This window comes from Aotus nancymaae, unplaced genomic scaffold, assembly GCF_030222135.1.
Source record: "Aotus nancymaae isolate 86718 unplaced genomic scaffold, 86718_ANA_hifiasm-v0.15.2.pri h1tg000015l_0, whole genome shotgun sequence".
NCBI classification, from domain to species: domain Eukaryota; kingdom Metazoa; phylum Chordata; class Mammalia; order Primates; family Aotidae; genus Aotus; species Aotus nancymaae.
In genome coordinates, this window is record NW_026988426.1 from 492,961 (window position 1) to 514,732 (window position 21,772).

General features: G+C 45.7%; 1 protein-coding gene across 6 annotated transcripts in view; it reads right to left on the reverse strand.

Annotated features, from left to right (window-relative positions):
- Positions 1 to 21,772, reverse strand: part of STAG3 (STAG3 cohesin complex component) — a 46,689-nt gene that overhangs the window by 3,225 nt on the left and 21,692 nt on the right. The window contains exons 16-35 of one of the 6 annotated variants that reach the window (XM_064376386.1): positions 21,228 to 21,333; positions 20,951 to 21,054; positions 20,292 to 20,384; positions 20,075 to 20,164; positions 19,641 to 19,841; positions 19,450 to 19,520; positions 19,258 to 19,345; positions 18,757 to 18,837; positions 18,581 to 18,673; positions 18,283 to 18,451; positions 18,033 to 18,169; positions 16,859 to 16,960; positions 16,212 to 16,360; positions 15,867 to 15,995; positions 15,617 to 15,774; positions 9,417 to 9,591; positions 9,056 to 9,157; positions 8,718 to 8,799; positions 6,829 to 6,900; positions 2,616 to 2,640 (exon numbers count right to left, since the gene is read on the reverse strand). In XM_064376386.1, the coding sequence (XP_064232456.1) occupies positions 2,616 to 2,640; positions 6,829 to 6,900; positions 8,718 to 8,799; positions 9,056 to 9,157; positions 9,417 to 9,591; positions 15,617 to 15,774; positions 15,867 to 15,995; positions 16,212 to 16,360; positions 16,859 to 16,960; positions 18,033 to 18,169; positions 18,283 to 18,451; positions 18,581 to 18,673; positions 18,757 to 18,837; positions 19,258 to 19,345; positions 19,450 to 19,520; positions 19,641 to 19,841; positions 20,075 to 20,164; positions 20,292 to 20,384; positions 20,951 to 21,054; positions 21,228 to 21,333 (2,227 nt within the window). Of the gene's footprint in view, positions 1 to 2,347; positions 2,641 to 6,210; positions 6,624 to 6,828; positions 6,901 to 8,717; positions 8,800 to 9,055; positions 9,161 to 9,416; positions 9,592 to 15,616; positions 15,775 to 15,866; positions 15,996 to 16,211; positions 16,361 to 16,858; positions 16,961 to 18,032; positions 18,170 to 18,282; positions 18,452 to 18,580; positions 18,689 to 18,756; positions 18,838 to 19,257; positions 19,346 to 19,449; positions 19,521 to 19,640; positions 19,842 to 20,074; positions 20,165 to 20,291; positions 20,385 to 20,950; positions 21,055 to 21,227; positions 21,334 to 21,772 lie in introns of those variants that run through there. The other 5 variants (XM_064376385.1, XM_064376387.1, XM_012474725.2 and 2 more) reach the window with 5 other exon arrangements.

The following is a 21,772-nucleotide window of genomic DNA, read 5'->3' on the forward strand; positions in this document are numbered from 1 at the left end:
TTTTTGTGTATTGCTTAGGAAGATTAAGACTATGAAAATATTTTTATGGCTTTGTTTTTATGCGTAACTCTATAGTTTCTTAGTCCATGAACTTTACTTTGGAGGTGGTGTTAAAGGGCTGTGTAACATCTTGGGTGGAGGGCCAGGTATCCCCAGACCATTTGCTGTTGGGCTCCTTCCCTACTGTTTCAGAATGCCACCTTGGTCATAAATTCTTAAACATAGGTTTATATCTGGATTCTCTTTCATAGTCTATCCATTGGGTTGATTATTCTAGTTTCAGTATCACGAGGTCCTAACTGGAATGCTTTTGTGTTCTGATATATGTGAGGGCCCTTATTCTCAGAACTTTTTGAATATTCCTGAACATTCTCTAGAATGTGAACTGCAGAGCCACAAATAATTCCCAAGCTTGGCAATCTAAGCCCTGCACCCCACTTTCAGCCAGGAGGCAAGATGAGGCAGGTTTCACAATGGCCATCTCCTGCTGGATGTTCCTTGGTGAAATCTCTGCAACCCCAGGCCAAGTCCTGCTGTTGTGTGAAACAGCCCCTGTGTCGGTCTGTAGAATTGGGCCCTTATAGGTTTGAAATAGTGTCATAATTTCATAGCTCTGCAAGCTTAACAGAGCAACTTCCCAAAGCAGCAGGATTCCAACTGGGGCAACAGTGTCTATTCCACAGAGTAATTGAGAGGATGAAGTCAGTGAGTGCAGGGGCAGCACTCTACTCAGGCCTGGCCTGGCTCATGCCCCGATGCAGGCTGTGACTATCCTGTGACATGAAACATTCCTTGAGTCTGGTCCCTTCTCATGAGGACATCAGGATTAGCTTTCTTTATGGCTAGTGTGGAAGACGCGATAATACAAGTTCATCTCTACAACACCTTCCCAGGCAGATCAACTGACATCAATGTCCCCTCTTCAGGGGCGGCTGTCTCAGTCCTAGCACTGCTTCCACTGGAAGAGTCTGAGCTCCTCATCCTAGCCTTGGTTCTGGGCAGCAAACAGCTCAGCCCTGAGCATCCCCTGTTCTGTAGGCCCATGTGGCCCACTGCAGACAGGAACCCAGGCAGCTGATTCGGATGGCCTCAATTCCTGGGGCCAAAACACAGGGTCCTGGAGGGCCTAGTCTCACCACAGAGAAAGATAAATGACTATAAAAATCCAAAATATTTTTGACAGAGGACTAGAGGCCTCCTCCCTCCCCTAAATGCTTTGGACTTGACACAACCTTAGGGAAAAGGAAGGAAGCCAGAAGACTCAGGAGTTAAATTTTCTCACCTGGGCAGAAAAAGAGCTTGAAATTATAGAAGTAAAATAAAGTTATATTTCTGCTCATCTGAGTTTGTAGAGTAAGACTTGTAACTGCTGCATTTATTTTTATATGTATGTTTTAAATGTTGTGAAAAGGGCCACTTTTGTTCCTCTGTAACTTTAATTATAGCTTATCCTTTAATTATAGCTTATCCTTTATGAAGTAATACAGCTAATGTGAAGTGGCGTCTCAGTGTATACTATGTGCTAAACCCATTCTCAGTGATGCATGTACATCAGCTCCATACTTAGCACTCACTTCATGTGGGAAATAAGTTGCCTGGGGCGAAAAGGCTAGACAGTGAAGCCAAAATTTAAACCCTGACAAAAATTTTCACTCCAGAACCCATAATATTCAGCATTGTGCTAAGCTGCCTTCTCCCACACCTTGTTTAAAAATTAAAATTGAACTACAAGATTGTGTCAGCAAACAGCAGCAGAAGCCAGGAGCTGAAGCCATGTCTCTCACCAGGTGAAGCTGCCTCGCTAAGTTCAGATGTGACCTCAGGGACAGAGGCTACTCCACCTCCGCCACCCAATCCCTTCACTGGGTCTACCTCACTGAATCAAATTAAGTATATTTTCCTCCAAGTTTCCCCAGGGTTCTGGGCTCCTTTGCACACTACAAGCCTTCTCTAAATGCCCTGGGTTTATTGATCCTTTGGTGAGTTTTCAACTCTTTTCGTTATTTCTCTGCCCTGTCCTGACCACAAATCTTCAGTGCCTGTTTCTCCCTGCCATCCAAATCCCACACACACCTAGGGGTGAACTGGTGAATCTGCACTGATGACTTGTTTTATGAATCCTTTCTAGGATCTCAGAATTTCATCCCATCACAAGAGAAGGCTCTAAAGACCTCAAGGAAAACCTCATGATGTCTATGTGTGAAAAGAAACGTTTTGCCCCTTCACCACCACACCCCATCATCCAAGCACACATTCCTTTGTTTGTTTTGAGACAGTCTCACTCTGTTATTGAGGCTGGAATACAGTGGCGCAATCTCGTTTCACTGTAACCTCCGCCTCTCAGGTTCAAGCAATTCTCCTGCCTCAGACTCCCAAGTAGCTGGACTACAGGCATGCACCACCACGCTCAGCTAATTTTTGTATTTTTAGTAGAGATGGAATTTTACCATGTTGGCCAGGATGGTCTTGATCTCCTGACCTCATGATCTGCTCACCTCGGCCTCCCAAAGTACTGGGATTACAGGCGTGAGCCACTGCACCTGGCCTCACATTCCTCTTTCATCCCATAAAGCCCAGTCAGTGTCACCTGGAGTTAAAAGGATGGGGCGACTTACCTATTAACTGAAGACTCTCAGTAATCTGAAAAAAAACAAAACAAAACAAAACAAAAAACTCTTCACTTTTGTAACTCAGGAGGTAACACCAACAAGTCACTTCTGGCAGAGTTCATGGCCACAGCGCAAGTTAAAAACAGCAAGGCCTTATTGAAAGTAATCTTAAAACAATTATTCAACATTAACAGACAATGCTCAGCAGTGCCAGCCCCTGAAAAGCACTGCTCTGCACTGCTTATCAGGCCAGGCAGAGGCCTGCCTGCCTGTGGCCTGAGCTGGTCTCAGCTCTGTCCAACTTGCCCTGGGCCTGGCCAGTGGGAGGTGCTGCTGAGAAGCCTGAGCCCTGGGCTGTCCCAGCTGGCAGGGGGCTCACTGGCACGAACTCTTCACAGCTGAGCCTGTCAGGGTGGGGGTGTGCACAAAAAATAGCCACTGACGTTGTACAGGAGAAATAAAGAAAAAGTCTAACCTTTTAAAACAAAATACAGTATCGCATCAAGTGTAGACAAAAATACTGTAAGTGGCATTGGCGCCCTTCTTAGGATCCTAATGTCATGATTCCCCTGGAATACAATCAGTATCCTGAGGGAAGAGAGGCAAACCCCCCAGCCCATCACCATGCACTGCAGCTCATGCACTTCAGGTTTTGTGCTCCCAGACAATGCGTGTCCTCATGAGAACACTGTTTTCTGCACTGGGAAATCATACTCTGACCTGTTCACGTCTTCCAGATGAAGATTTTCAGCAGGTTTGGATCTGTTAAAAAAGCGGTAACTGCAAAGAGGCACCTAATTCACTTGGATTTGCCTGTTTTTGAGAGGTACTCCTGGCAGTTATGAAGGTCATTAAGTATCAGAATAAACTGAACTTTCAACTAGAACTTCAGAAAATGTTAAACTATGATTTAAAAAAATGTTTCTCGGTCTGGCACAGTGCCTCACACCTGTAATCCCAGTACTTTGGGAGGCTGAGGCAGATGGATCACCTGAGGTTGGGAGTTCAAGACCAGCCTGACCAACATGGAGAAACCATGTCTCTACTGAAAATGCAAAATTAGCTGGGTGTGGTGGTGCACCCCTATAATCCCAGACACTTGGGGATGCTGAGGCAGGAGAATCACTTGAACCTAGGAAGTGGAGGTTGTAGTAAGCCAAGATCGCGCCATTACACTCCAGCCTGGCCAAAAAGAGCAAAACTCTGTCTCCAAAAAAAAAAAAAAATATATATATATATATATATATGTATATATGTTTCTCACTTTGCTCTCACTAAACTTTTTTTTAAAAAGCAAAAGGTATTTTGCACTGTTAACCAATGAAATATTTTAAAACATTTCATCAACTCATTTGTTACATTTTAAATGTATATAACATAGAAGAATTAGTGTATGTTTATATAACTTACAAATTTTTAAAAACTGAAATGTCCAAACATTTGGAGTCTTTTGACTCTAAGGTCCTGTTCCAGTTGCTATGGTGACATAACAAACCCCTCCAGACTGAGTGGTATAAACGACCACCATTTTATTATGCTCATGGGCTCCATGGTTAGAAATTTGGCAAGTGCACAGAAAAGATGGCCTGTCTCTGCTCCCTGATGCCTGGACCTCAGCTGGGAAAACTGAAAAGCAGGGAAGGTTGGAATCATCTGACTCCTGTCTGGATTGAGTCTGGCAGCCAATGCGGATGTTGGCTGGGACCTCAGCAAGGGCCGCTGGCAGGAACACCTACACACGGTCTTTTCCTTTGGCTGCTGGGCTGTTCACAGAATGGTGAGTGAATTTCAAGTGTGACCCCAGGTACAGGAAGAGATATGAAATGGAAACTGTCAGTTTCCTGAAAATCTGGGCCCACAAACTAGCATGGCATCCTTTCTACTATCTTCTATTCGTCAAGCATCACAAAGCCCATATTCAACAGGAGACAAGCTAGAACCAGCCTCTCAAAAAACAGTGTTAAAGGCTTTGGGGAGTATGGTTTCAAACTCCCACATATTCTAAGGCTGTGACTCAACCCAGCACACTGGGCTGCCTGGTTGTACACAGGTATCCATATTGACGCAAAGTCCCCGAGCTGCTCTTACGCTCTTGTGAAGCACCCTTAGCTTGGTTGGTATTTACATAACTCAGGAATCGTTCTCCTCCCAGATTCTTAGTGACCTCCACATCTTCTCCTCAGTTCTCCCACTGTTTTCCCACAAAACAGGCTCCTCTGCCTGGAGCTATTCTTGTTGCCCAGGCTGGAGTGTGGTGGTGCAATCTCAGCTCACTGCAACCTTCGACTCCCGGGTTCAAGCAATTCTCCTGCCTCAGCCTCACGAGTAGCTAGGATTACAAGTGCCCACCACCATGCCTAATTTTGTATTTTTAGTAGAAACAGGGTTTCTTGATGTTGGTCAGGCTGATCTCAAACTCCTGACCTCAGGTAACCCACCCTCCTTGGCCTCCCAAATTGCTGGGATTACAGGCTTGAACCACCATGCCCAGCTCCCTGAAGCTACTCTACCTGAATAAGCTAAAGATCTCTCAATGACTTAGTCTTACCCCACATCCCAGCTCTGACTCCCCCAGGGCTACCTTTCCAAAGCAGACTCACAACCCAATTTCTTCTAGCTTTTATCTGGGAGGGGCAGGTGGGGGGTGGGGAGGGGGAATGAGAGGGGTTAGGTGGTCTTGGCTGAGTGACCTGATCCCAGGAAGTCATGGCTCTTTCTGCACAGATCACTAGCTGGATGTCTGTGTCTGGCCTGGGAGATCACAGTGAGAACTTGTCACTAAAGCAGGTGCCCATGATGGGAAGAAATGGAAATTATATCTGAAGAGAGAGGCTGAAGTGTTCCTTAAACCAGAGAAGAAAACAGTGAAAGTACAAAATGACAGCAGCTGTCTTCAAATACTGCTTGTCAGAGGGACATGAGAGAACAGAGGTGCTATGCTGCTTCACAAAGCAAAACAAGAGCAAACAAGTCTGTGTGAGTTTTAAGAGGCTGGCCCTGAGGGTGCACCATGGCAGTCTAGGTGAGGGAGGATGCTGGCAATGGGTGGAGGACACAGGCCAGAGACCGTTTTCTTTACCAAGTCTTGATAGAACTTGGTGAAGAACTGCTGAAGAAGGCAAGAGTGAAGGTGACATCTGGCACTTGGATTTTAGGGTTGGACATTTAGAGTAACTCCTTAGCTTCCTTTTAACTCTCAGATACTGTGATTTGATCAAATTCCAAATTATGACAGGTATCTTTGGGATGAGAAGATAAAATTTCCTTTAGAAAGACCCCTGGGTGAAGGCTGCCAGGATGCATGGCCTGGCCTGTGTGGGTGAGACAGGCAGTTTCACAAGGTCCTGCTCCACCCTGCCACCTGTCAGCACAACTTTCACTGCTGCAGAGGCTGTGGCCACTAGATAAACTACTCATGGGCAGCCAATCTCTCCCTATCTCCACTGTCTCCCCCTGCCTCTCAGTTACTAAGCAACACTTCCTTGAGAGCCTATAGACAAAGCACCTGCAGGGTATGGGGACACCTATAGACTAGCCATGGGACAAGGCAGACCAAGAACCTGACTTCTATCAGTTTGACAATCTCAAGCCACACCTTGGGAACATGCGGATTCAAACATGTTTATTGAGCAAATCATTAGGACACAAAATAGGCTGAAAAAGATGTTCCAAAAATCTAGGAAACTATAGGCTCTTTCCATTAATCACAGAGAGGTGCTGCCCCTCTCCACTCCAAAGAGAACAGGAAAAAGGCAGGGGGATTGGGCCACAGTGCATTAGGGAGGACACGATCTCTCGCTTCTCTACCCCAACATCACCAGAGGGAAAGGTTAAGTTAGAAAAACAATGTCCAACTCCTTCCTCTCAGACCCCAGGGCTGAAGCCGGGGGTGGGGGGGGGGGGCGGGGGGGGGAATGCTTCACTTTGCTCCTTTTCTCTTTGCCTTTTCCAAGTGGTCACATCCTTGAGGTGGGGGGTGGAGCTGGGGAGGGGCCAAGAGTCATGTCAGAAATCCTATAATGAGAAAGATGAAAGGAATACACAGGACACAGCAACAGGCCTGAGGGCAGACCGTCCTCCCCTGGGTTACGCTCAAAGCCCCAGAGTCAGCTGAAAGGGCCGCTCCCATGATGTTGCCTTTCTGTCAATTTGATGGGTACATGGGTTGCCTGCCAGCATTTCCCAAGGACATAACTCCTCCTGCTCTGGTGACACTCACCTCAATATCCAGCTCTGTAGAATCTAAGAGGTCCAGCCTGCGCTCACTGGGGGAAGAGTAGGTACTTGCTTGCTAGAGAGAATGAGGTTAAAAGTCAAGAAGGCCTTTCCATACTCCTATCATTGTGTAAACAAAAACCCAGTTCCTTTCCCAGCCTCATAAGAATAAACATGCGCAGAACAGGCCCCTATTGCACCTCCTGGGAGGCAAGTTAGTGTGGGTACGAGGATTAGGCCTGACTGCAGAGCGCTTCCTGGCCTGCTGACTGAGTCCCTTAAATGCCTTTGGTTTGGGAACCAGAAAATGGTTTTTTTCCTGAGATGTTAGGAAATAATATTTTAATAGAAGCCTTGCTCTCTAGTCTCTGGTTTGAAGGTATCATTGTTTAGTTTCTCCTCCTGAGCACAAGACTCTCTTGTTCTGTTCTGTTCCATTCTTTTTCCCTCCCCGCACAGACGAGAACAGAAGAATAACAGCAAGATACACAGCCTGCAATGGACTGCATATCTGTGTCCCCGCAAACCCGTACATTGAAATCCTTCCCCTAGTGAGATGCTATTAGGACCTGAAGCCTTTGGGAGGTGACTGGGTCATGAGAATGCAGCCCTCATGGATGGATGAATGGCCTTCTAAGCCCAGGCCAGAGAGCAGCCTATTTTTCCTCCAGGTGAGGATACAATCGGAAGCTAGCAGTCAGCAGGCTGGAAAACAGCCCTCACCAGAACCCAACTCTTGGACTTCAGCCTTCAGAACTGTGAGAAACGAATTTCTGCTCTTTGTAAGATACCAGTCTATGGAATTCTGTTACAATAGCCTGAACTCAGACATAGCCCTTTTCCATTTATAAGGTGGCTTTACCTTATATTTTATGCAAAAGGTCCATTTTATTTATTTTTGAATTGTTAAATTTTTTAAGAGACAGGGGTTTACTATGTTACCCAGGCTGGACTCCAATTCCTGGACTATTGATCCTCTCATCTCCACCTCCTGAGTTGCTGGAACTACAGGCTAACAGCTGAGTTTTAAAGATGAGAAAATGGGCAACACGCAGTCCCAGCACTTAGGGAGGCTGAGACAGGTGGATCACTTCAGGTCAAGAGTTCGAGACCAGCCTGGCCAACATGGTGAAACACCAGATCTACTAAAAATACAAAAAATTAGCAGGTGTGGAGGTGTGTACCTGTAAACCCAGCTACTTGGGAGACTGAGGCAGAATCACTTGAGCCCAGGAGGCAGAGGTTGCAGTAAGCCAAGATCGTGCCACTGCACTCCAGACCTGGGCAAGAGACTCTACCTCAAAAAATAAAAGTAATTCAAAAATAAAGATGAGAAAATGGAGGGTGAGGAGGAGTAAAGAGCTAATTTGACGTGGAGTTGAGGACTCGTGCTTAGGTCACCACATTCCAAATGCCAGGCTTTTCCCACTACACCAGTAGTATTTTCTCCTGGGGAAACAGACAGGCTACGTTAGAAGGGGAGTGAGGGGAGAGACAAGGAGGGGTAGCCCTCTAGTAGGGAGAGGAGGACAGGTGGTCATGTGTTGAGGAGAGACACTGAACGGGCTGCCGTCTAGACTGGATAACCTCCTACCTTCTGCACTAGGACTCCTTCCAATTCCTAGGAGGTTCAGAGGCAACAATATATACTTAGGGATTGGGAGCGAGAGTGCTATTCCAACCTTCTTTGGCATTTGTGATTTTTCTTATTCTTTAATAAAAGTACAGTCCAAGCAAAGTCCAAGCCAACATATAACCTTTCCTCCTGTACTCTAGATTCATTCAGCTTTCAGAGACCAGGCATCATGAGTGGAGAGAGGGAAAGCACCCTGGCTTCTATTTGGCACATCAGCCCCTAGTTCTTGAGAGAGAAGGGCAGGGTGGTCCACTCACCATGCCTGTATCCTGCCATTCTTCACTTGACTCATCCTGAATTTCTAACTCTTTTTCCTCGTCTTCTTCCATAAGGTCGAGTCTGATGTAGGGGCAAAGAGTCAGGCTTTTCAAACTGTTCTTTGAGGACCCTTGAGAGTTTCTGAGACACCCGGGGTGGGGTAAGTGGGAAGCAGTAAGTACAGCATAGTAGGTTTCCACATTATGCTGACAGTAAGTGTTCTATGGCTAAAACAAGCCCCAAAAGCACCCACGGAGAGGCATTGGGTGATAAAGGAATCCCCTCAGAGTGGGCGACAGATCTGAAGTGAAGACAGGAGATGATGAGGAAAGCTCACCGCATCAGCTGGTTGCCCAGATCAGGACCTGAAGGGTTGTGTGGAGTCTGGATAGACTGTGGACCCAAGAACCTTGACCTCTGGGTGCCTGCGAGGGGCTGACTGCTGGGAATGAAGCAGTATCAGTGATGGGATAAAAATCAAGGATAAGAAGAGGACGTAAGGCAGCTGGTATTAATGGGGAGAAAAGCTCAGTGCTGGGAGAGATGCATTTTAAAGCTAAAAAATAAAGAAGGATTAAAGAAGAACCCAACAATGAGGGAGTGCTACAGCAGGGAACCATGGAACAGAAACAGCAAGATGGAGGTAGCCAGACACCAAACTGGGAACCCGGACACCCAGATTCCCTCCATGGCCTCACCCCTGGGCAAAGTCCAACTCTGAGTCATCTTCTTCTTCCATCTCTTCCAATCCCCACGGGGGCTGCCTGCTCTTCACAGCTGTGGAGGTGAGGGTGGGTGTAGGCGGGATGCTGTTCAGCTGCAGACTTTCTTCCTGGGATGAGGAGATTTCTTCTCTGTTAGGCTTGGCAGGCCCTGCCAAGCAGACACACACATTAACCACAGGCCAAGGCGTGCCACAGGCTTTTTCTCTTTCCAAGACTTACCCAGGATTTAGTAAGGGAAAGTCAAGCAAGAAGAGAATGGAAAACCTACACAGCCTCATCCTGTTGCCCTCAAATGAGCAGAGCCCTATGTAATAAATACACAGCCTTATGTACCAAAAAGTAAGGCTTAGAGAATTGTAGCTAGGCCTTGTCCGAGAAAAACTTACTACACAGCTTAGAAAACAAGTTGGAGGCTGGGTGTGGTGGTTCACACCTGTAATCCTAGCACTTTGGGAGGCTGAAGTGGGTGGATCACCTGAGGTCAGGAGTTCAAGACCAGCCTGACCAAAATGGAGAAACCCCATCTCTATTAAAAAAAAAAAAAAAAAAAAAGAAAAGATGGAAAGATATGTAAATATACATTTCACAGATAAACTGTAACAGGTGAACACAAATATGAGGGAGGGTTGGAGTCTCTAAGATTGAGAGGTCTGAGTTAGCTAATGAAGACATTTGAGATCCTATCCAAGATTTCTGTGGTCTGAAAAAACTTAAAATGGCAATAGAGTTTTGGCACCAGAGGCTAGAGTGGATGCATGAGGGCCAGGGAAGAACTGAAAAATGGGAGACAGGATTTTCTAAAAGCTAGAAAAAAATGAAGTGATTGCAATGCCAGTATAACTGATATGAAGAAGTGGGGACTTATCTCCTGCAGAGATTGGAGAAGGTAGAGGAGGAAAAAGAACCCAGATTCTCACTGTCTGAGAAAACTCAGGTAATATTATTTCAAAGTAGCAATCAAATTGATATTAACATCTGTTAACTGTAAACAGTCACACTGAAGATGGAGACCCAGGCTTCTCAGATCAACTTCCCCTTTGACTATCATGCTGCATTTCAATAGAAGAGAAGGTTGACTGGCGCCTCTGGTTTTACCTTCCTATAGGGCTTGGGGAAACTCTCCAGAAGGCACTATTTTTACTTAAAACAAGATCAAACCAGAAATCTTTTCACGTGTGATTCCTAAAACTGTAAACCGGAACCCTTTCATATGTGATTCCTGAATCTGTAAACCAAAACCTTTTCACATGTGAGTCCTAAAACTATGAACCAAAGATTCTTTCACCTGTAATATCTAAAGTATAAGCCTATATAAAGGCTGAACCTCCCTTTGTTAGACGAGCTGGGCTTTGGACAAATTATGCCCAGGCTCCCGGCCGAATAATAAACTCTTTCCTCCTTTATTCAGTGTTCGGGAAATCTGTTTCCCGAGGCTGTTCCTGCTACAACACTACCATTACCCTCCTGCTCCACGGCCATGTTCATTTATGCTGGGAACACTGTAGACCCCTCGGTGGTAACCGACCAGCCCCAAGCCTCTGGAAGGACTGGCGAAATCCGAGACATTTGAGATTATGAGAAGAAACTGTGGTTGACATTTTGTTTATTGTGCTATCTTAAACTTAGTTTGCCTGAGTTATTTGCTTTACTGTACTTGTTATGCTCTGTACTGATCATACTTGGGGACACAAAGAATAGTGTGAAAAGTTAAAAAATGTAGCTTATAACTTTGGCCTGCTGAACTGTTCTTGTAAAAACAGGAACTCTGTGTAAAAGGCAAGCCACATAGCCTGACTGCTGGAGAGAGATAACAGCACGTAATAAGCTTCTCGTTGCAGAGCGTCTATAAACAGATGTGTGTAATGGAGAGGCTTATTACCCAGATTCCTTTCCCAGGAAAGGCATATTGATTATGGCCCTAGAAAGGGAATGCAACCCTTATGGAGAGCCTATAAACAGATGCATGAGGGGTCTCTGTTGTGAGGAAAAACCTCTGTGGTTGAGATAAGGATGTAAAAGTCTTTCTCTCCCACTGCTCCTCCAGGCCTGCATGGGGGTCTCCCCTCTCTTGCAGTTTTGTGGTCAGGCTGGTTGTCCTGTGTCAGATCCTGTTCCTCCTGCAGCTGTAAGCCCAATGCTTTTCTTGCTGATAATCGTTAAGTTTATGTTTAACCTCCATTCTTGCTAAGGTATATGGTTTCTATGCTGACACACAGAAAGTATCTTGTTCTGCTTTTACAATATCACATTGTGATTTTTGTGCACCAGCCTTGCAAATGTGTTCTTTTTGTATGATCATTACTGCAAAGTTGTGTAACCTCACTTACCCGCCCTTATGGAAAGAACCTAATAAAAAACTGAGGTTTTCAGGGGAATATTAGACATCCATGGAGCAGCATTATGTGGTGTCTCCCCTGGGCCCAGCTCTGAAGAAAACTGTTTCTCTTTTTTTTTCTTTTTCACTGACCACTCGATCACTTTGAGAGATCTTGAATCCATGTTGATATATTGGGAGCTGCTCTTCCAATACATCCACTGAAAACAATAATCCCAAAGTGAGCTGCTATTGGTTCAAGCAGAAGTCTATAGAAAACAAGGAAGAGTCATCCCCCCTGGGCTTGTATTCCCAGAGAGGAAGTCTTGGGCCCCCAAGATGTGTCCTCCTAATCTCCCCGAACTAATAATGGTGTGATGCCCAAGGGCTGGGCCCTTAAGTCTCTCCTCTTCTCCATCTTTATTGGCTTCCTCAGCCACATCCTTAAATATCTATACTCTTCCACATCCCAAATGGTTCTCAAGCCTTCAGCTCTCCCCTGAACTCCATCTTAATTAACAGCCAGTGGCCAACACCAATGCCCCAACCTTCCCCCACAGCTAGCTTCACTCTCAGCCCTTCCCATCTCAGATACTATCAAGCAGTCCTTCTGTCAGGCCAAAATCCTTGGAGCCATTCTTAACTCCTCTTTTTGTCTTATGTCCTACAACCAGTTTGTCAGAAGAGCCTATTAGAGATACCTTGAAAATGCACCCAGAATCTGGCTGCTTCTCCTCACCTTCAACATTGCCCCTGGCCTAAGAAGCTCTCTTATCTTGAATCTTGGGCTGGATTCCTACAACAGCCACAGCCTCCCTGCTGGTCTCCCAGCTTCTAGCCTTCCCCCGTCTCCTGTCATTTTCAACATAGCAGCCAAGAAGATCCTTTAAAAAGAGGTTGATCCTGTCGTTCCTCTGCTCAAAATCCTCCAATGCACTCAGAGTAAAAGCCAGTCTCTGTCTTAGATGCTGTGGGCTCTTGCACCCTCTTTGGTCTCATATCTTACAATTGGCATTCTGGCCATAATGGTCTTCTCTGCTGTTCCTTGAACATTCCAGGAACATTCCCCTCATCCCCTCATGGCCTCAGGACTGGCTGCTTCCTTTGGTGTGTTATTCTGATACACACTAAGCACCCTCCCTCACCTGTTAAAAAAAATTCATTGGGAAGCCAATAGGCTGAGATGGCTCCTACACTTTGAGTTCCTAAGTCAGCAAAAGAAACTCAACACAGAGTGAAAGTATGTGTAACCTGGGAGAAGGAAACTTAAGCTTAACCAGTCAGAAACTACCAACTAACCTCTAACTAATTATGGTCAGTTAACCTCTAATTATGAACTTTCCATTTTAACCAATCAAATATTTTCTTTGTCTTGCTCCCACAGACACATTATGTCACATAAATGTCCCCCCTGGCCTCCTCGGTGGTGGCACCCTGAACTGCTGGCAGTCTGCTACTCCCTGACTGATAAATTGCTGAATGCTCAAATAAACCTGTTAAAATTTTAATGAACTTAAGTATATCTTTTAACTTATCTTTTAGGCTTTTTGCCCAACATTTGTGTTCTTGAGTCTTCCCTTGATCAGTCTTTGTAAGACTGCAATCCCCAGCCTACCAGGATTCCTCACACTCCTCCTTGCTTTTTTGCCACAGCATTTACTACTATCTGACACCCTCTAAAGCCTTGTTGGCTTTTTTGTTCACTGCTGTATTCCCAGCACATGGTGCTCAGTATCTGTTGAATGAATAAAGCCAATCTCTAAAGTTTTATCTCGCCTTCACAAACCCTATGCTTTAGGCAGAATAATCTATGTACCTCCATGCTTTGCCCAGTACACAGCCTTCTATGCTTTGCTTGAGCTATTCTGCCAGCCCATGATGCTCCTCCTTCCTCTGTTCAGCTTATACAAATCTTACTTATTTTTTAAGCTCCAGCAAGTCCATCTTCTTGGTAAAGCCTTCATCCTTCCTGAATTCTGCAGCATTCATTTGTACAAGCCCTCAGGCAGTTATTTATTGGCAATTGTTCATAATTCAGGTTTTCCACAATTAAAATTTCCCCCTTTCCTATTAGATAATAAGCTGCTGGAGGATTCTCCATGGCCCCTAAAACACTGAACATAGTATCTTGCAGTAGGTCCTTAACAAATATGTATTAGTTAATTGATTAAAGCAGAGTTTCCTGATAGTATATAATATAATTTTAGGCGGTACACAGGAAACATTAAAAAGAAATCACACCCATCTCACACCATACACAAAAATTAACTCAAACTGGATCACAAATCTAAATGTAAGAGCTAAAACTATAACTCTTAGAAGAAAACATAGGAATAAATCTTTGTGACCTTGAATTAGGCAACAATTTCTCAAGATATGGCACCAAAACACAAGCAACAAAAAAATAAAGTAAGTTAGATTTCACCAAATTCAAGAACTTTTGTGTTTCAAAGGACACCATCAATAACATAAAAAGACAACCCAAAAAATGGGAGAAAATGTTTGCATATCATTAGGAATCTCGTGTCTAGAATATATAAAGAATACTTACAACTCAACAATAAAAAGACAACCCTATTTTAAAATAGTAAAGAACAGACTTTTCTTCAAAGAAGATAAACAAATTATCGATAAGCACATGAAAAGATGCTCAATATCATTAGTCATTAGGGAAATGCAAATTTAAACCACAATGAAATACCACCTCACAGTTACTAGGAGATGGATAAAATTAAAAAGACAATAATAAGTACTGGTGACAATGTGGAGAAACCACAGCCCCCATTCATTGCTGGTGGGATTGTAAAATAGTGTAGGTACTTTGGAAAACAGTGTGGGTAGCTCCTCAAAAACTTAAATATAGAGTTGCCATATGACCCAGCAATTCCACCCCCAGGTATATCTCAAGAGAACTGAAAAGATGTATCCACCCAAAAATTTGTACATGCATATTTAGCAGCATTATGCATAAACAGCCCAAATGTCAATCAACTGACAAGTAGATAAATAGACTATGGCATATCCATGCAATGGCATATGGTTTTGGCCGTAAAAAGGTATGAGATACTGATATATTCCGAAGTATGGATGAACTTTGAAAATACTGTGCTAAGTGAAAGCAGCTGGACATAAAAGGCCACATATTATATGAAAGGTCTGGAATAGGCAAATCAAGAGATAGGAATTATATTTGTGATGCTACCTAAGGCCAGGAAGATGGGGAGAGACTGCTAATGAGTATGTGGTTTCTTCTGGAATGATGAAAATGTTCTAAAATTAGATAGTGGTGATGGTTGTACAATTCAGTGACTATGTTGGAAACAACTAAAGTGTACACTTTAAAAGGGTGATTTTTATTATATGTAAGTTATATCTCAATAAAGCTGTCACATAAAGTCCCACTTAAAGAGGTACACTAGAAAACACAGACTCGCATATGAAATGATTGCTACAATGTTACTTAATATGAGACTGTTTTTTTAAAAAGCAGATTAAAGAAAAAAACCTTAGGCAACTTTAAGATAACAAGTGATCTGAAGGTAAAAAATAATGAAGGCTGTGTGAAAGTGTCTAAAATTTGGAAAATAATGGAATATAAGATGTTGAGGAGGGGTACTCTGAATATACAGATTTCTTAGTTCAATATTTGGTTTTATCATCAGTTTCTATTTGATTTTTTTTTTTTTTTGAGATAAGAGTCTTGCTCTGTTGCCCAGGCTGGAGTGCAGTGGTGCAATCTTGGCTCACTGCAGACAGTAGATGCTCAATGAAATATTTGACGAAGTAAGTCTGAAGGCAGCCGAAGACCATCTGCACTTAAGCACACCGGGCACTCCCATACCCACACACAGCACCCTACCTTCAACGCGCCTCTTCTTGGAGCGAGGGAGGACCTGAGGGCTGGTCTCTGCTGTGTTCTCCACAGGGCTGAGGGAGTGGCAGTAGGTGGTGACTGGGCCCCAGGGATGGCCAGGTGCCTGGGAGATGTGCTTCAGGCACTTTTCTAGGTAGGACAGTCTAAGAAAGAGGTGGAACAAAAATACTGAAGGGGCCACTGGGTTTCAGCAAACCCTTCCCTAATCCACATCTCTATCGACCCACCAACTTACAGCAGCTGTTTGTCCTGATGGAAAAGTCGGGGGGAAAACTCTGAAAGGAGCTCCAGGAAGGCCAGATTTGGGGGCTGATCAGAGGAGCCAGCTGGAGGAAGCTCAGACAAGGAGAACTTGATGCCTTCCCTTGAGTGGGCAGAATTCCTTCAGGAAGAAAGTCTCTTCCCTTTTCCCTCCCAGAGCCAAGATATCCCATCCAAATGCACCCTCACCCTGTCCCCAGCTTGTCTCCAAAGGCATATCCACCACTAACATGACTGCCATGCCTTGATACACATACCCTTCCTCCAAGACCTCCCTCCTAGCCCTCCCTGGACATGGCTTCCACTCAATACTTCCTACTTGTGTAGTATGACCACAAGGTCACGGTTCTGCAGCTGCTGGGGTCCAAAGCTCAAGGCAAATCTCCGGGCCAGGTCCCTCATCTCGATGAAGGCGGGAAGCTCATTCAGGCCCTGTGGCCCATGCTCCTGCAGCAGTTCTGTGTACAGCTGTGTCCAGGAGACATGGTGCATGTGGAAAAGGGAGAAACATGGCAGAAACAGAGAAGTCCAGCATTCCCTTCTCTACTCAGAAATTCCAAAGGCCTTAGGACACCACCTACTACTTTTACTTTCTTTCCTTCTAGGGAATTCCCAATCACTGACCCCTGCAGCAGACAAAGCCCATCACCCCTACTCTGTAACATTAAATATAAACGTCTATAGTAACTGAAGGAGGCTGAGAGAGAACAGACTGAAAAATAGGAATTCCCTATCACTTCCTTGTTGGTGTTCCAGCGTCCTGATAGTTACTTTTGATGAGGTTGCCCAGTCAGTTAAAAAAAATACGTTTCAAGGGTCTACTAGGAATGAAGGAATCTATCACATAAAGTTGAGTCAAAACAAGAAAAGTTTCTGCTCCAAAGGATCTTACATTCGGAGTGGCTGAGGGTAGACACAGACTTGTGGACAACAGAGAGGGCATGTCCTCAAGGCAGAAGGGCGTACCTGCTTGAGGCTCAGCAGCAGGATTCGGGAACAATGACTTCGGTCAATCTGCCTTGCTCTAGTTAATGTTTCCTTGATAATGTCACCATAGTCATTGTAGAACTGAGGGAAAAGAGTGGGGAACGTAATGTCTGACTGGCGGAAAAGACCATTTTGCTTCTTCTTTCACATCCCTAATCATGACTCTCTCCCAAAGTGCCTTAGGTAGCAAACATAAACCGAAGCATAAAATAATTCAGAGTAGACTTCATCTCTAATCAACAGGTGCAAAGCCCAAAAGAAATAAGAATTTTGGTAAATAATGAAACAGGCTGGGCGCGGTGACTCTCGCCTGTAAGCCCAGCACTTTCAGATCCCAAGGTGGATGGATCACAAGGTCAGGAAATGGAGACCATCCTGGCCAACATGGTGAAACCCCATCTCTACTAAAAATATAAAAACTAGCTGGGTATGGCAGTGTATGCCTGTAGTCCTAGCTACTTGGACTTGAGGCAGGAGAACCGCGTGAATCTAGGAGGCAGAGGTTGCAGGGAGCTCAGATTGTGCCACTGCACTCCAGCCTGGCGACAGAGCTAGTTTCCATCTCAAAAATAATAGTAGTAATGAAACAAACACTTCCCCAATCCCAAGACTTGGAGAGGTAAGCCTGACAGTGCCCTGTCACACAGCACTGACCTTCACTATTTGTCTCTCCCCAACTACAATGGAAGCGCCACCAAACAGGAGCTTGTGTGTTTTGTTCACTGCTGTGGCCTTAGCTCCTGGAATGGTGCTTGGCACATAGCAGGTGCTCAATAAGCATAAATCAATACTGATGGGTTGGGAAAACTGGAGCACACATCTAGGTATCTTGTGGGGACTGATGCCTCTTTTATTCTTTTTTCCTTCTTATGTTACCTCATTCCATAGACTGGGGTAAGAAAAGTAAGTATTTCTGGACAGGAAGAATAAGCTATTTCTCCTCCAGTGAATTTCTTCACAGCCTTTTCTCCATAATTATTTACGATTAAGTCTCTTTTCTTTGTCCCTTTATTCTGAACTCCCAGTGCCTTTCCCTCCTACTTCTCCTTTAAGCCTGATACCAACAGATACCCCCCACATGTAGTGCTATCGTGTTTGAAGTCATGACTGTGCTCCACTTGCTCTCTTCTACTTCTGTATGGCCTTGCTGTACCTTATTGTAGTGTTTGAAAACATCTGAGGCTGCGTCCATCTCCAGTACCCCATAAAGCAAAAGCTTACAGAACCCAGCCAAGAGGCGGCGCCGCTGGTGTAGCCGCTCTATCTGTAAATGATCCTCCTGGGAATCACCTGGTTCACATGGAAGGCAGAAGAGAATCGCAGACTTAGGCCTCCTGCCCTATATTCCGGAACCACACCCAAACCCCAGCCCTTACTGAGCCCCAGGTATAGAGTCACTGCACCACTGCCCAAGTCTCCAGGCTGAATGAAGACGTGGTCCATGAGGAAGCTGGCTAGCTCAGACTGGAGGGTAGCTTCAGGAAAAAAGACAAGTGGCCTAAGGAAATCACGGCCCCCGACAATCATCTGAGGGCTAAAGATGAGAAGCAGATCACTTAATAAGACAAAAGCCTGCAGGGATAAAAGAAAGGATGCTTAAAAGACAGAATGTTTCCCAAGGTAGGAAAGACACTGTCAATTTCTCCTTGGAATGGGGACAGAAGCACTCGCCTTCTTGCTCCCACTTGAGTCAGTGCTCACCTGCTCCCGGATCTCAGTATCCACATCTGAGAGGCAACTCTGGCACAGTTCACAGAAGGCCACCATTCTTTCCCTCAAACTCGACAGCTGCTTCTGTGGGCACAGTGACTTGAGGGGGGAAGAATGAAGACATAGGCTCCTCTGTTCCCATTCCCCCTTCTAAGACCCACACTCACCTGGGAAGCATCTGATTTAGAAATGTGGGTTAGTGTCCAGAGAATGGAAAAATAGACGAGAGTCAAGGCTGGCAGGATAACCTGTAACAACAAAGTATTTGAAAAATGAGGTTTGGGTCAGGAGGTGGAGAGACAGATAGGCAGACACATAGCAGTGAAGAGGAGAGAAAATGAGTAAGGGGAACTCTGGACAATCTTCAGAGGCTTCTATATGAGGTAGAAATGTCACTACTCCCTAATCTACTCTATGTCTCCTAGAATCCCTCAATGTTATCCTCAGCTTCCAGGAAATCTAAGAAGATAGTTGTCTTTAGACAATGGAAGTAGAGTCCACCCTCTAAGAGAGGAATGTAAGGGGTGAGCCCCACCTGATCTTCCTCGCTTTGTCCACTCCACACCCTGGGACTTGACCCACCTGGTGGCCACCTGGGATGTAGGTCCTTAAAAACTAGCTCCCCAGCCCCCAACCCATCTCCGGCCTTCTGCAGGTTCCTTATTCACCTGGTGAGGAACCTCTCCTGTGTCCACAGCCTTCTGCAGGAGTTGGCAACATGGCTCATAGAGCTCCCAGCGAGTCAGGTCATGAGCGCTTTGTGGGAGAGAGGGGAACGTTATACTGGAAAAAGAACAGAGTGAACCAACCCCACAGACACCAGTAAAAATGGGATGGGGAAGAGGAGGAAAGCCACTCACTTGTAGAAGGCAGAGAGGCGTTTCAGAGTGGCTGCCAGATTATATACCTCATCCTCATCTAGGAAGGATGACTGAGGAAGAAAGAAGATCCACAATAGCATTTCCCCCAGAACTCATCTGTCCACGTCCCCCATCTTGCAGCCCCTCCCACCCTTGTTTGGGGTGTCCCATTGTCCAGCCCCAACTCCTACCTGCAGCAGCTCTTCAAGCTCCTGCTGGAAGCGGTCAGTTAGTAGATCTACTAGTTGGCTGCGGGCAAAGTCTGCCCGGCTGAAGAAAGTGAATTCGGGATTACAGAGCAAGTAGAGGGCGTGTGCCCCAGCCTCAAGCACCGCTGGCTCTGTGTGCTTCACCACCACCTCCTGGAGTTGCTTCAGGAGCAGCTCCAGGTGCTGAGAAGAAAAGGCAGAAGATGGTGTGCTGTAGGGGTGGGAAGAGGACAACTCTTCTGGAGGGAAGTGGAATGGGGTTAAAAGCATTAAACTTCAAGGATAAGATGCCTAAGAAAGAAAAGGCTTGCCAATTTTTCTGGAACCCAAGTTCTTGGAAAAAAAAAAGATACTGGCAATAGAAGCCTTTGGCCCCAGCAGGTGAGCAGCAAGTTGTAAGAAATCTATCTCCCTACCTTCTCCAGGCGCCCAGTGCAGTAGATGTGGAGGTCAAAGCAGCTGAGAAGCTGGAGCAATGGAGTGACTTTCTCTGCATCAGCTGAGAACTGTGATGATTGACAGGAGGCCTCCTTATGAGCTGACACATTGGTAATTCCTACTGCCACCCCTCCTCATAGAGGCCGCTTCCTTTCCCTGCTCATGGGGTGATGTTGAGTGGAAGGGCAGTGGTACCTTGGCCAGTAGCTGGGGCAGCAGGGGGATGAGGTGCTCGGTCAACTTCACCCTGTCATCAGCTTGGGTCTTGCGTTCCTTAGAGGTTAAGCCCTGGAATGAGAGTCACTTGGGGGTGAAGGAGGTATGGAGAAACATTGGTCTAGTGGGTATGTGCAGTCCGCCTCCCCATGACCTTATCTGCCTGGAAGGAAAAGAGAACTTGGCAGCTCCCATCAGATTTTTCTGGAAATGAAATTCTTTAAAGGGTGGAAGGAGGCCAGGCACAGTGGCTCATGCCTGTAATCCAAGCATTTTGGGAGGCCAAGGTGGGTGGATCATGAAGTCAGGAGGTCAGGACCAGACTGGCCAACATAGTGAAACCCCACCTCTACTGAAAAATACAAAAATTAGCTGGGCATGGTGGCTTGTGCCTGTAATCCCAGCTACTTGGGAGGCTGAGGTAGGAGAACTGCTTGAACCGGGACCCTGGAGGCGGAGGTTGCAGTGAGCTAAGATCGCGCTACTGCACTCCAGCCTAGGCTACAGAACAAGATTCCATCTCAAAAAAAAAAAAAAGGGTAGAAGAAGCACCCTAACCCCAGCCTGGAGGATAAGGATGCACAATGCCTATCAGGATTGACTACTGCTGACCTACCCAATCCACCCTCACACCATACCTTCCTCCCGGTAACCCGCCCCACAGGCGGGTGCCCCTCTGAAGCTTGCCGGGCACTGGACACAAGGATTTCTATCAGTGTGCTCTCCTGCACATCGCCCAGGTCTGGAGTGGCAGGAGGATAAAAAACATAGAATCAAAGATTAGCCACCTTCCAACTCCAAGTTCCCCCAACCCTATGCCACCGTTGCTGCCTTGTACAAGTCAGGCCAGCAATCTCTCCTGGTTTCACCCTAGGAGGTGAAAGATCCCTGTCCCTGGCTCCATGTGGCACATACTTTGGTCCTTCTCCAGCAGCAGGCTTGTCAGACTCTCCCAGTCCTTCAGCTGAGCGCCTGCACAGTCCCACAGGCTGTCTACTAAGTAAGCAGCATGATCATGGAGCTGTGGAAGGTACATGGGGAGTTAGTGATGACATGTTAAAATACCCCAGGAAGTGGTTACTGATTAAATATTGCTTTACTTCCCATAGTGTCCACCTCCATCCTTCTCTACTTTTTTTTTCTTTTCCGAGATGGAGTCTTGCTCTGTCATCCAGGCTGGAGTGCAGTAGTGCATCTAGGCTCTCTGCAACCTCCACCTCCCGGGTTCAAGCGATTCTCCTGCCTCAGCCTCCTGAGTAGCTGTAATTAGAGGCGCGCAAGACTACGCCCGGCTTATTTTTGTGTTTTTAGTAGAGACGGGGTTTCATCATGTTGGTCAGGCTGGTCTTGAACTCCTGACCTTGTGATTTGCCTGCCTTGGCCCCCCAAAGTGCTCAGATTACAGGTGTGAGCCACTAAACCCAGCCTTTTTTTTTTTGAGAGACAGAATCTCACTATGT